General features: G+C 46.1%; 1 protein-coding gene and 1 long non-coding RNA gene across 5 annotated transcripts in view; one reads left to right on the top strand and one right to left on the bottom strand.

The window, feature by feature from the left end:
* The window catches only part of LOC134355815 (uncharacterized), a 67,442-nt gene extending 61,272 nt beyond the window's left edge, over nucleotides 1–6,170 (bottom strand). The window contains exon 1 of the long non-coding RNA XR_010020208.1: nucleotides 6,056–6,170. This is a non-coding gene — a long non-coding RNA (uncharacterized LOC134355815). The remainder of the gene's footprint in view (nucleotides 1–6,055) is intronic.
* Nucleotides 6,171–6,197: 27 nt separating this feature from the next.
* Nucleotides 6,198–14,104, top strand: part of mtfmt (mitochondrial methionyl-tRNA formyltransferase) — a 34,910-nt gene continuing 27,003 nt past the window's right edge. For 2 of the 4 annotated variants that reach the window (XM_063066265.1, XM_063066266.1), the window contains exons 1-3: nucleotides 6,198–6,406; nucleotides 6,845–7,060; nucleotides 11,199–11,321. In XM_063066265.1, the coding sequence (XP_062922335.1) occupies nucleotides 6,222–6,406; nucleotides 6,845–7,060; nucleotides 11,199–11,321 (524 nt within the window). In that variant the 5' untranslated portion in view covers nucleotides 6,198–6,221. The remainder of the gene's footprint in view (nucleotides 6,407–6,844; nucleotides 7,061–11,198; nucleotides 11,322–14,104) is intronic. The other 2 variants (XM_063066264.1, XM_063066263.1) reach the window with 1 other exon arrangement.

Below are 14,104 nucleotides of genomic sequence, written 5' to 3'. Positions count from 1 at the left end.
ATTGTCCGCTGCCCGACCAGACGAGTATTTCTGATATTTTCTACCTTTATTTCAAGAAGTTTTCTTGAGGTTTTTCTCAGAGGGACTAACTCACATCTCTCGTTCGCTGTCAGAAACAAACGCCCCAGCTGTGGGTCTGTTGCTCCAGAGGTGTCACCATGGCAACAGTGCAAATGCACTTATCAGTTCGGTCTTCATCACCGCCTGGGTGGGGAGTAAGAGCCTGCAACTGGCTTAGGAAACTCAAATTAAACACAGCGCTGAGGATTACAGGAAGCTGAAAAGGAGCCCAAAAGGGAATTAGGAGTGCCAGGAGGGGACATGAAAAATCCGTAGTTTAAACAGAATCCCAAGACATTATCTACATACATTAAGACAAGCGGATAACCAGGGAGAGGGTAGGACCATTCAAGGGTAAGATGGGAACATGTACTTGGAAGGAGAGAATTACTTTGCTATGGTACTTACCAAGGAGAAGGATGTGGCGAATAGGGAGATCAGCTTTAATGTGCTAGGATTGTTTGAGATAAAGGAGGTGGTGTCAGGTCTCTCAAAGAGCATTAAGGTGGATAAATCCACTGGGTTTGATGGGATATAGCCCAGGTTAATGAGAGCCAAGGGTGAGATTGCTGGGCTCCTAACAAATGTCTTCTCAAGCCACAGGCAAGGCCCTAGAGGATTGGTGAGTAGCTGATCCTGGAAACCATGAGCAGTCGTGTCTCACATCGGTGGCAGGGAAGCCATTGGAGATGATTCTTAAGGATAGGATGAATGAGCAATTGAGCCGTGTCTTACAAACTTGATTACTTTCAAGGAAGTGATGAAGGTAGAGCTGGGATGTTGTTTATGTGGACTGCACTGGTGATAGGAGACTCATAGTCAGACAAACAGAAACTAGGTTCTGTGGATGTGATAGCGATGATACGTTGCATCCCAGGTGCCAGGGTCAGGGACGTCTCGGATCAGGTCCACAGCATTCCAAAGGTGGAGGGTGAGCAGCCCGAAGTCTTGGTACATATCGGCACCAATGACACAAGTAGACAAGGTGAGGAGGTCCTGAAGAGAGATTTTAGGGAGTTAGGTAGAAAGCTGAGAAACAGGACACCAGGGTAGTAGCCTGTGGATTGTGGCCCAATGCCACGCACCAGAGAAGGTAAGAATAGGATGATCTGGCAGGTGAATACATGGCTGAGGAACTGGTGCAGGCGACAGGGGTTCAGATTTAAGGATCATTGGGATCCCTTCTGGGGAAGGTATGATCTGTACAATAGGGACAGGTTACATCTGAACCCGAGGGCAACCAATATCCTCACAAGCAGATTTTCTAGAGCTGTCGGGGAGGAGCTTAAACTAATTTAGCAGGGGGGTGGGAACCAGAGTGATTGTGCTGAGGATGGAGTAGTTGGTTTACAAACAGAGATAGTATGTAGTGAGACCTCAAGCAGGGACAGTCTGATGATCAGATAAAACTGTAGTCAACTGGATGAGTTGCAATGTAAAAGGGGGACAAAGTCAAAAAGGATGATGAATACAGGACTGAAGGTGTTATATTTAAATGTGTGCTGCATATGGACTAAGGTAGATGAACTTGTAGCACAGTTACAGATTGTAATGTATGACATGGGCAACACCGAGTTGTGCCTGAAAGAAGATTATAGTTGGGAGCTTAACGTCCAAGGATTCATATTGTATTGAAAGGACAGGCAGGCAGGCAGAGTGGGTAGGTGGCTCTGTTGGTTGAAAATAATTAAATCAAATCATTAGAAAGAGGTGACGTCAGATCAGAAGGTGTAGAATCATGGCCTGAGCCATGAAACTACAAAGGTAAAAACTCTCAAATGGGAGTTATATACAGATCTCCAAACAGTAGCAAAGATGTGGTTCACAAATTACAACAGGATATAGAAAATGTATATCAAAAGGGCAATGTTACAATAGTCATGGGGGATTTCAATATCCAGGTAGATTGGGAAAATCAGGTTGGTGCTGGATTCCAGAAGGGGAAATTTCTAGAATGCCTGTGATGGCTTTTTAGAGCATCTCATGGTTGAGCCCACAAGGGGATCAGCTATTCTAGACTGGGTGTTGTGTAATGAACCAGAACTGATTACAGAGCTTAAGGTAAAGGAATCCTTGGGGACCAGTGATCATAATATGATTGAATTCACCCTGAAATTTGAGGAGAAGCTAAAGTCGGATGTATCAGTATTACAGTGGAGTACAGGGGATTACAGACGCATTAGAGAGGAGCTGACCAAAATTGATCGTAAGATTCAAAGATTCAAGATTCAAAAAACTTTATTGTCATTCTAATCCTACATCAGCTCTGCAGGGCAGAATGAGACAGCGTTTCCCAGGGGCAGTGCAATCATAACATAACAAACGCAACACTAAATAATAAACATAACAATAAATAGTAAAACACAACAGCCACATGTCAGTTAAAATCAAGTTAAAAGTGTCCAAAGCAGAGTCGGGTGGAGCAGCTATTTAGCAGTCTGACTGCCTGTGGGAGGAAGCTGTTTAGTAGCCTTGTGGTTTTAGTTTTGATGCTCCTGTAATGTTTGCCTGATGGCAGAAGAACAAACAGTTCATGGAGAGGGAACACTAAACAGGGATGATGGCAGAGTAGCAATAGCTGGAGTTTCTGGGAGCAATTCAGAAGGCACAGGAAAGATACATCTCAAAGAAGAAGTATTCTAATGGCAGGGTGACACAACCATGGCTGACAAGAGAACTCAAAGCCAACATAAAAGTCAAAAAAAAAAACAGGAATTCTGCAGATGCTGGAAATTCAAGCAACACACATCAAAGTTGCTGGTGAACGCAGCAGGCCAGGCAGCATCTATAGTAAGAGGCGCAGTCGACGTTTCAGGCCGAGACCCTTCGTCAGGACTAACTGAAGGAAGAGTGAGTAAGGGATTTGAAAGCTGGAGGGGGAGGGGGAGATGCAAAATGATAGGAGAAGACAGGAGGGGGAGGGATGGAGCCAAGAGCTGGACAGGTGATAGGCAAAAGGGGATACGAGAGGATCATGGGACAGGAGGTCCGGGAAGAAAGACGGGGGGCGGGGTGACCCAGAGGATGGGCAAGAGGTATATTCAGAGGGACAGAGGGAGAAAAAGGAGAGTGAGAGAAAGAATGTGTGCATTAAAAAGAGTAACAGATGGGGTACGAGGGGGAGGTGGGGCCTAGCGGAAGTTAGAGAAGTCAATGTTCATGCCATCAGGTTGGAGGCTACCCAGACGGAATATAAGGTGTTGTTCCTCCAACCTGAGTGTGGCTTCATCTTTACAGTAGAGGAGGCCGTGGATAGACATGTCGGAATGGGATGTGGAATTAAAATGTGTGGCCACTGGGAGATCCTGCTTTCTCTGGCGGACAGAGCGTAGATGTTCAGCAAAGCGGTCTCCCAGTCTGCGTCGGGTCTCACCAATATATAAAAGGCCACATCGGGAGCACCGGACGCAGTCAAAGTCAAAAGAGAGGACATATAATAGAGCAAAAATTAGTGGGAAGTTAGAAGACTGGGAAGCTTTTAAAAACCAACAGATGGCAACTAAAGAAATCATAAAGATGGAATACGAAGGTAACCTAGCCAATAATATCAAAAAGGTTACCTGAAGTTTCTTCAGATACATAATGTAAAAAAGAGGTGAGGTGAATATCAGACCACTGGAAAATGATGCTGGAGAGGTAGTGATGAGAGAGGATGAAATGGTAGACAAACTGAGTAAGTATTTTGCATCAGTCTTCACTGTGGAAGACACTGGCAGTATGGTGGGAGTTCCAGGTGTCAGGGGGCATGAAGTGTGTGAAGTTACCATTTCCAGAGACAAGGTTCCTGGGAAACTGAACGGTCTGAAGGTAGATAAGTCACCTGGACCAGATGATGTACACCCCAGAGTTCTGAAAGAGGTGGCTGAAGAGATTGTGGAGGCATTAATAATGATCTTTCAAGAATGACGAGATTCTGGAACGGTTCTGGAGGACTGAAAATTTGCAAATGTCACTCTACTCTTCAAGAAGGGATTGAGGCAGAAGAAAGGAAATTATTGACCAGTTAGTCTGTTTCTATGGTTGGGAAGATGGCGGAGTCAATTATTAAGGATGAGGTCTCAGGGTACTTGGGAGGAACATGATAAAATAGGCTGAATTCAGTATGGTTTCCTCAAAGAAAAATCTTGTCCAACAAATCTGTTGGAATTCTTTGAAGAAACAACATGCAGAATAGACAAAGGAGCATCAGTTGATGTTGTGTGCTTGGATTTTCAGAAGGCCTTTGACAAGGTGCCACACATGAGGCTGCATAACAAGCTATGAGCCCGTGGTATAACAGGAGAGATTCTAGCATGGATAAAGCAGTGGCTGATAGGCAGGAAGCAAAGAGTGGGAATAAACGGAGCCTTTTCTGACTGGCTGCCGGTGATTAGTGGTGTTACACAGGATCTGCTTTGGGACCAATTCATTTTATGTTATACGTCAAGGTTTTGTATGACGCAATAGATGGCTTTGTTGTCAAATTTGCAGATGATACGGAGACAGGTAGAGGGGCAGGTAGTTTTGGGGAAGTAGAGAGGTTACAGAAGGATTTAGACAGAAAAGAACTGTCAGATGGAATACAGTGTCGGGAAGTGTATGGTCACACACTTTGGTAGAAGAAATGAAAGGGTAGACTATTTTCTAAATGGTGAGAAAATTCAAAAACCTGAGGTGTAAAGGGACTTGGGGCTCCTCATGCAGGATTCTTTCAAGGTTAATTTGCAGGATGAGTCAGTGAGGAAGGCAAATGCAATGTTAGCATTCATTTTGAGAGGACTAGAATATAAAAGCAAGGATGTAAAGTTGAAGTTTTATAAGGTGCTGGTGAAGCCCCACTTGCAGTATGGTGAGCAGATTTGGGCTCCTTATCTAAGAAAGGATGAGATGGTGTTGGAGGGGTTCAGAGGAAGTTCATGGAAATGATTCCAGGATTGGATGGCTTGTCATACGAGGAGCGTTTGATGGCTCTGAGCCTGTACTCACTGGTAGTCAGATGAATGAGGAGGAACTTCATCGAATGTTGAAAGGCCTCCATCAAGTGGATGTGGAGAGGATGTTTAACTAGGAGTGTAGGATGGGAGGACACAGCCTCAGAATAAAGAGACGTGCACTTAGAATGGAGCTGAGACGGAAATTCTTTTTCCAGAGCTTGGCAAATCTGTGGAATTTGTTGCGACAGGCAGCTGTGGAGGCCAAGTTATTGGGTATATTTAAGGCAGAGGTTGATAGATTCTTGATTGTTCAGGACATGAAGGGATACAGGGAGAAGGCAGGAGATTGGGGCTGAGAGGGAAAATGAATCAGCCATGATGAAATGGCAGGGCAGACGCGATGGGCCAAACGGCCTAATTCTGCTCCTATATTTTATGGTCTTATTTGACAAGGACCCTATGGGAGGCTCAGCCAGAAGATTGAGATGCATGGGATCCACAATGATTTGTTTGTTTAGATTTCCGATTGTATCAAAGAAGGCAGCGGGTTCTGGCCTGGCACAGAATTCCAACCTAGTACCCGGTGATAACAGGCTGACCCTGGTGGGGATTCATCCTCTCTGGTCTGCCAGTCCAACATCCCAGCCCAGCCCGCGTCCCTTCACCATTTGGTGCTTTGGGTTCAAGAGTTATGTTAGTTTTATAAAACTCTAGTCAGGCTACTTGTGGAGTTTCACATTCGGTTCTGGTCACCGCATTACAGGAAAGATGCGCAGGTTTTGAGAGTTTTACTAGGGTGCTGCTGGTTTGGAGCTTGGACAAACTTGGGTTGTTTTCTCGAGTGGGGGAAGCTGAAGGGGTCAGCATAAAGGTTATTATAACTTACAGCATAAATAAGTACAAGAGATGGTGGTGGTGGGTTCACGGACCATTGAGAAATCGCAACAGGTCAGGCAGCGTCTACAGAGGGACATAAACTACCGACATTTCGGACTGAGACCCTTCAATAGCTGGAAACTCGCCCTCTTCGCCGTGAACCCCCGCTCTTTGTCCACTCCCCCCAACCCAGTCACATCACCCACCGGCGTCTTCCAAACTTCACCCCGGACCTGGGCCCCCGCAACAAGTCAGATCTTCCTCGGGGCGGCGGACCGAGCCCCGGAGGCCGGGGCCGCCCTCCGGCCTACCCGGCGGAACCTTTCTCTCCGCGGGGACACGCAATGTGCCGGACCGGAAGCTGGCACGCTAATGGCGGCGCTCCGGCGGACCGGTCGGGCCTGGGCTGCAGCTTCGGCCTTCCTTCGCTTCGCATCTAAGGCCAGGCGTTGGGTCAGCGGGGACGGCGGCCGGCGGGTCCGGGTCGCGCCGCCCTGGAGAATTCTCTTCTTCGGAACCGATGCGTTCGCGCAGCGGACCCTGCAGGAAGTGCACAGGTACTGGGGTAAAAAAGTCGGGCGGAGGTTAAAAGGGTCCGGGTTCGGTGGTTCAATAACTGGAGAGCTTCAAGTCCGGGAGGTGATGAGGGTTATAGGGGTCAAATAGGAGCAGGTGACCTGTGACCCCCCCACACCTTTGGGTCAGGGAGGGGTCACGTCAGCCTGCAGCCCTTTGGGGAAATGGGGTCATCCTGTGTGGGGAGGAGAAAGTGTTCTGCACCTTGCCCCTCTTCCAACCCTCACTCTCTTCCCCAAACCCCCTTCCCCTGTCAATTCACTCCTCTTCTTCCACCCCCGCTGGAGTTGGGGTCTGGTGAGGATTCAGGCTGCCACCCAGGTCACCCTGAGGTAAACCTGTTGCTCAGCTAGGCTACTACTCACCTCTGCCATCGCTGCTTTCTACAGTAATGACATAGACTTTTCTTTTCCCTCCAGCTCCTTGTGCGATGGGAATCTGCTGATAGAACGGCTGGAAGTGGTTACTTTGCCGGACACTAAATATGGCGAACTGCCTGTGCGAAGATACGCCAGGCTTAATGAAATAACACTTCACGACTGGCCTTGCCTCACGGAGTGCCATCACTTTGATGTTGGAATCGTCGTATCGTTTGGTGTGCTGCTCAGTGATACTCTTATAGAGCAGTTCCCCTAGTGAGTAATGCCCTCTTCCTTCGCATATCCTGACAAATGGACATCTCTGTGTGCACTGGGCACCGACGTGTGCTGTGTGACTGCAGTGAGACAGTGTCGGGGGGTAGAATGGAGCTCCTGCTCCTCTGTCCTGTCCGACATCCCAGTCGTTGCAGTCCTCTTGCTATCTATTAGAACAGGAGATGAACATTCACACCTACTGTACCACTCAGTAAGATGGTGGCTAATTGTTTACCATCCTTTTACTACACAAATCCCTTATTTCTTTATTCCCTAAATGCCCAATAATGTATTGATCCTTGGCCTGAAGATGTTCAGCAACTGAGCCCTAGCAGCCCAAATTCCAAACCCTCACTACCCCCAGTGAAGAATTTTCTTCTCATTTTCAATATAGTACAGCACAGTACAGGCCCTTCAGCCCACAATGTTGTGCCGACCCTCAAACCCTGCCTCCCATATAAGCCCCCACCTTAGATTCCTCCATATACCTCTTAAACTTCACTAGTGTATCTGCCTCCACCACTGACTCAGGCAGTGCATTCCACGCACCAACCACTCTCTGAGTAAAAAACCCTCCTCTAATATCCCCCTTGAACTTCCCACCCCTTACCTTAAAGCCATGTCCTCTTGTATTGAGCAGTGGTGCCCTGGGGAAGAGGCGCTGGCTATCCACTCTATCTATTCCTCTTATTATCTTGTACACCTCTGTCATGTCTCCTCTCATCCTCCTTCTCTCCAAAGAGTAAAGCCCTAGCTCCCTTAATCTCTGATCAAATGCATACTTTCTAAACCAGGCAGCATCCTGGTAAATCTTCTCTGTACCCTTTCCAATGCTTCCACATCCTTCCTATAGTGAGGTGACCAGAACTGGACACAGTACTCCAAGTGTGGCCTAACCAGAGTTTTATAGAGCTGCATCATTACATCGCTACTCTTAAACTCTATCCCTCGACTTATGAAAGCTAACACCCCATAAGCTTTCTTAACTACCCTATCCACCTGTGAGGCAACTTTCAGGGATCTGTGGACATGTACCCCGAGATCCCTCTGCTCCTCCATACTACCAAGTATCCTGCCATTTACTTTGTACTCTGCCTTGGAGTTTGTCCTTCCAAAGTGTACCACCTCACACTTCTCCGGGTAGAACTCCATCTGCCACTTCTCAGCCCACTTCTGCATCCTATCAATGTCTCTCTGCAATCTTTGACAATCCTCTACACTATCTACAACACCACCAACCTTTGTGTCGTCTGCAAACTTGCCAACCCACCCTTCTACCCCCACATCCAGGTTGTTAATAAAAATCACGAAAAGTAGAGGTCCCAGAACAGATCCTTGTGGGACACCACTAGTCACAATCCTCCAATCTGAATGTAGTCCCTCCACCACCACCCTCTGCCTTCTGCAGGCAAGCCAATTCTGAATCCACCTGGCCAAACTTCCCTGGATCCCATTCCTTCTAACTTTCTGAATAAGCCTACAATGTGGAACCTTGTCAAATGCCTTACTAAAATCCATATAGATCACATCCACTGCACTACCCTCATATATATGCCTGGTCACCTCCTCAAAGAACTCTATCAGGCTTGTTAGACACGATCTGCCCTTCACAAAGCTATGCTGAGTGTCCCTGATCAGACCATGATTCTCTAAATGCCTATAGATCCTATCTCTAAGAATCTTTTCCAACAGCTTTTCCACCACAGACGTAAGGCTCACTGGTCTATAATTACCCGGACTATCCCTACTACCTTTTTTGAACAAGGGAACAACATTCGCCTCCCTCCAATCCTCCGGTACCATTCCCATGGACAACGAGGACATAAAGATCCTAGCCAGAGGCTCAGCAATCTCTTCTCTCGCCTCGTGGAGCAGCCTGGGGAATATTCCGTCAGGCCCCGGGGACTTATCTGTCCTAATGTATTTTAACAACTCCAACACCTCCTCTCTCTTAATATCAGCATGCTCCAGAACATCAACCTCATTCATATTGTCCTCACCATCATCAAGTTCCCTCTCCTTGGTGAGTACCGAAGAGAAGTATGCATTGAGGACCTCGAAGATCAGGTTATTTGACCCACAATGTTGTAACAAACCAATTAAATTAATCAAATGGCTAACTAAACTAATCTCTTATGCCTTCACAATGTTCATATCCTTCCACTTTCCTCACATTCATGTGACTATCTAAATGTCTCTTAAAAATTTCCTAATGTATCTTCCTCTACCACCACTCCAGGTAGCGCATTCCACCACTCTGTGCTTTAAAAAAAAACAACCTGCCCCTCACACTTCTTTTGAAATTAACCCCTCTCACCTTTTAATGCATCCCCTTTTGTATTGGATATTTCAACCCTGGGGAAAAGATACTGTCTGTCTACTCTATCAATGCCTCTCATAATCTTATAAACATCTGTCAGATCTCCCCTCAGCCTCCATCTTGCCAGAAAAAACAGCCCTTGTTTGTCCGACCTCTCGTTATAGCTCATGCCCTCTAATCCAGGCAGCATGCTAGTAAATCGCTTCTGCACCCTCTCCAAAATCTTAACATCCTTCCTATAATGAGGTGACTAGAACCAGGTGGAGTTTTGATTATCTTTGTTTCATGACACTACAACATGTTATATTTTCTGTCAAGCCTTGTAAGAACATTGTATGTTTCAACGGAATCATATGTTTTTATTCTAAACTGAAGAGAGTTTGGACCCAGTCTGCTTTAACCTCCTCTCACAGGACAAATCCCTGATGGATGCATTTCCCTTATTGCAGGCATGTGCTCTTTGGGGTAGGGAGAACCAGCCCCTGCACCGTGTACCACGCCAGGAGCCCAAGTTGTTCCACGCAGCATTGTTACTCAGGTCACCCCTGCAACAACAACAAACTCAACATCTTCCTTCCCAGTTGTTTGCTGCATTAACAATGTGATTTATCAACTGACTCCTACTTCCCTCTGATTCCCTCTTTTAACCTGTCATAATTTATAAATAGTCCACTTTAAAATTTCTTCTGCAAAGTGTTTGACTTCACATTTTCCGTCTGGCGTGTCCTCGGCCATTCCCCTGGTCTGAGTGTACATGTAGCACATACATGATAACAGTAGCATACATCCTTATCATCATTATGTGTCGTGTCATAAGACATGGGTGATCATGGTCTCCATAACCATGAGTTCCTGGCAAGTTTTCTACAGAAGTGGTTTGCCATTGTCTCCTTCTGGGCAGTGTCTTCACAAGATGGGTGACCCCAGCCATTATCAATACTCATCAGAGATTGTCTGCCTGGCGTCAGTGGTCGCATCACCAGGACTTGTGATATGTTCCATCCACCACCTGCTCCCGTGGCTTCACATGACCCTGATCAGGGCTGGGGGTTGGCGGGGGGTGGTCATAAGCACCTTGCCCAAGAGGAGTGACCTGCAGGCTAGCGGAGGGAAGGAGCACCTTACACCTCCTTTGGTAGGGATGTATCTCCACCCTCTCACCCTAGTAAACATAGTCACACAAAGTTAATATAATCACTTTAAATAACTGATAAAACACACTTCTACTACATCAGCAACAACGTTCAGTCCCTGCCACTGTCTGTAACAAAGTCCAGTCCCTGCCACAGTCTGTAACAAAGTCCAGTCCCTGCCACAGTCTGTAACAAAGTCCAGTCCCTGCCACAGTCTGTAACAAAGTCCAGTCCCTGCCACAGTCTGTAAGGAGGGACGTCACTTCAGAACAGAGATGGGGAGGAATTTCTTTAGCCAGAGGGTGGCGAGTCTGTGGAATTCATTGCCACGGATGTCTGTGGAGGCCCAGTCTTTGGGTATACTTAAAGCAAAATGTTGTCAAAGGTTACAGGGAGAAGGCAGGAGAATGAGGTTGAGTGTGATAATAAATCAGCCATGATGGAATGGCGGAGAAGACTCGATGGGCCAAATGGCCTAATTCTGCTTTGTGTCTTGTGGTCTTATGGGAAATAAACACTCCTCATTTAGTGGCCTTGTCTTGTAGCCTAATCACAAACAAGGGAAAATCTGCAGATGCTGGAAACTCTAGCAGAGTTCCTGCAGCATTGTGTGTTGCTGATGCCATAGCCTGATCAGCTGCTAACTGCACCATTGGTTAATTCGCTGTCTCTGTCTTGCCCCTAGTGGGATACTGAATCTTCACCCAAGCCTCCTCCCACGGTGGAGAGGCCCTGCTCCGATTTTCCACACCCTGATCCATGGTGACCAGGTGACTGGCGTGACCATCATGCAGATTCGACCCAAAAGGTATGTTGGCTCACGCAGAGACTTGAGGAACGGGGAGAAATCTGATGCTGGCAACGACTGAGCAGTTTCTGTTTTGTGTTTCTAGATGAGCAGTTACCATGGTAGCATGACGCTATTACAGCTGGGGGCAGGGGGGGGCGAAGGGTTCAGAGTCGGTGTTCAGTTAGTGCCGTCTGTAAGGAGTTTGTACGCCCTTCTTGTGATTGCATGGGTTTCCTTCGGTTTCCTGCTGCAGTCTAAAGACGTACCGGTTAGTGGGTTGATTTGACATTGGAACTTGTCCTGTGATTAGGCTAAGGTTAAATAGGCAGCTCGCTGGGCCGAAAAGGCCTGTTATGCATCGTATCTCTGAATAAATACGGAACTTGTACCACGTGCGTTTGAGATGTTCATCACAGCCGACCCTTGCCTGGAACTGCACAAAGATTCCACAGAATCACAGACAGTCAAACAGCACAGAAACAGGCCCTTCACCCACTGTACGCATGCTGGCCATCAGTTACCCATCTCTGCCACAAGACTCAGGAGCAGAATTAGGCCATTTGGCCCATTGAGTCTTCTCCGCCATTCCATCATGGCTGATTTATTATCCCATTCAACCTCATTCTCCTGCCTTCTCCCCGTAACCTTTAACAACATTCCTAATCAACTTCTGTTTTAAATGTACTCAATGATTTGGCCTCCACAGCTGTCCGTGGCAATGAATTACACAGATTCACTGCCCTCTGGCTAAAGAAATTCTATCTCATCTCCATTCTAAAGGAATGTCTTCGCATTCTGAAGCTGTCTGCTCCGGTTCTAGACTCTCCCACTATAGGAAACATCCTCTCCACTTCCACTCTATTCAGGTCTTTCAACATTTCAATGAGATTTCTCCCCCCCTCCATACCTCTAAACTTCAGCGAGTGCAGGCCCAGAGCTTTCAAATATTCCTCGTATGATATCCTTTCATTCCTGGAATTATCCTTGTGAACCTCCTCTGAACCCTCTCCAATGCCAGCACATCTTTTCTTAGATGAGGAGCCCAGAACTGTTCACCTTCCTCATCACCGAGTCTACCTGCAAATTAACCTTGAGGGTGTTTTGCACAAGGTCTCCCAAGACTCTGCATGTCAGATTTTTGGATTTTCTCCCTATTTTGAAAAGAGTCTGCATATTCCTTTCTTTCTACCAAAGAAAATGATCATGCATTTCCCAACATTGTATTTCATTTGCCACTTTCTTGCCCATTTTCCTAATCTGTCTATAAGTCCTTCTGCAGCCTACGTGTTTCCTCAGCACTACCTGCCCCTCCACCAATCTATGTATCATCTGCTAACTTGGCAACAAAGCCATCTATTCCATCATCTAAATCATTGATATACAGCATAAAAAGAAGCAGTCCTAACACCAAGCCTTGTGGAACACCACTAGTCACTGGCTGCCAACCAGAAAAAGAATCCTTTTATTCCCACTTGCTGCCTCCTACCAATCAGCCAGTGCTCTAACCATGCTAGCAACTTTCCTGTAATAACATGGGCTCTTAACTTGGTAAGAAGCCTCATGTGTGGAACCTTGTCAAAGGCCTTCTGAAAATCCAAATATACAACATCCACTGCATCCCCTTTATCTATCCTACTTGTAATGACTTCAAAGAATTCCAACAGGTTCATCAGGCAAGATTTTCACTTAAAGAAACTATTCTGACTTTGTCCTATCTTGTCCTATGTCACCAAGTACTCCATAACCTCATCCTTAACAATTAACTCCAACATCTTCCCAACCACTGAAGTTAGGCTAACTGGTCTATAATTTCCTTCCTTTAAGAGTGGAGTGACATTTGTAATTTTCCAGTCCTCCGGAACCATGTCAGAGTCCAATGAATTTTGCAAGATCATTATTAATGCCTCCACAATCTCTAACGCTATCTCCTTCAGAACCCTAGGATGCAGTTCATCTGGCCCGGGTGACTTAAGTACCTTTAGCTCTTTCAGCTTTTTGAGCACCTTCTCCCTTGTAATAGTAACTGTACCCACTTCTCTTCCCTCACACTCTACAACACCTGGCAAACTGCTAGTGTCTTCCACAATGAAGACTGACACAAAATACCTGTTTAGTTTAGCTGCCATCTCCTTGGCCCATGTTATTATTTCTCCGGCCTCATTTTCTAGCTGTCCTCTATCCACTCTCATCTCTCTTTTATTTTTTTACATACTTGAAAAAGCTTTTACTATCCACTTTGATAATATTTGCTAGCTTGGTTTCATATTTAATCTTTTCCCTTCTAATGATTCTTTTAGTTGCTCTCTGTAGGTTTTTAAAATCTTCCCAATCCTCTGTCTCCTACTAATTTTTGCTTTGTATGCCCTCTCTCTTGCTTTTACAATAGCTTTGACTTCTCTTGTCAACCATGGTTGTACATACCGCCATTTGAGTATTTCTTCGTTTTTGGAATACACTTGTCCTGCATCTTCCTCATTTTCCCCAGAAACGCACACCATTGCTGCTCTGCTGACATCCCTGCCAGCATCTCCTTCCAATTTACTTTGGCCAGCTCCTCTCTCATACCACTGTAATTTCCCTTACTCCACTGAAATACTGCTACATCAGCTTTTGCTTTCTCCCTATCAAATTTCAAGTTGAACTCAATCATATTGTGATCACTGGTTCCTAAGGATTCTTTTACCTTAAGCTCCCTAATCACCTCTGGTTCATTACATAACACCCAATCCAGTATAGCTGATCCCCTAGTAGGATTAAGGACAAACTGCTTTAAAAAGCTATCTCTTAGGCATTCAACAAAC

The sequence above is a fragment of the Mobula hypostoma genome, chromosome 13 (genome assembly GCF_963921235.1).
Source record: "Mobula hypostoma chromosome 13, sMobHyp1.1, whole genome shotgun sequence".
Classification (NCBI taxonomy): Eukaryota; Metazoa; Chordata; class Chondrichthyes; order Myliobatiformes; family Myliobatidae; genus Mobula; species Mobula hypostoma.
This window is presented reverse-complemented; position numbering and strand designations above follow the sequence as displayed.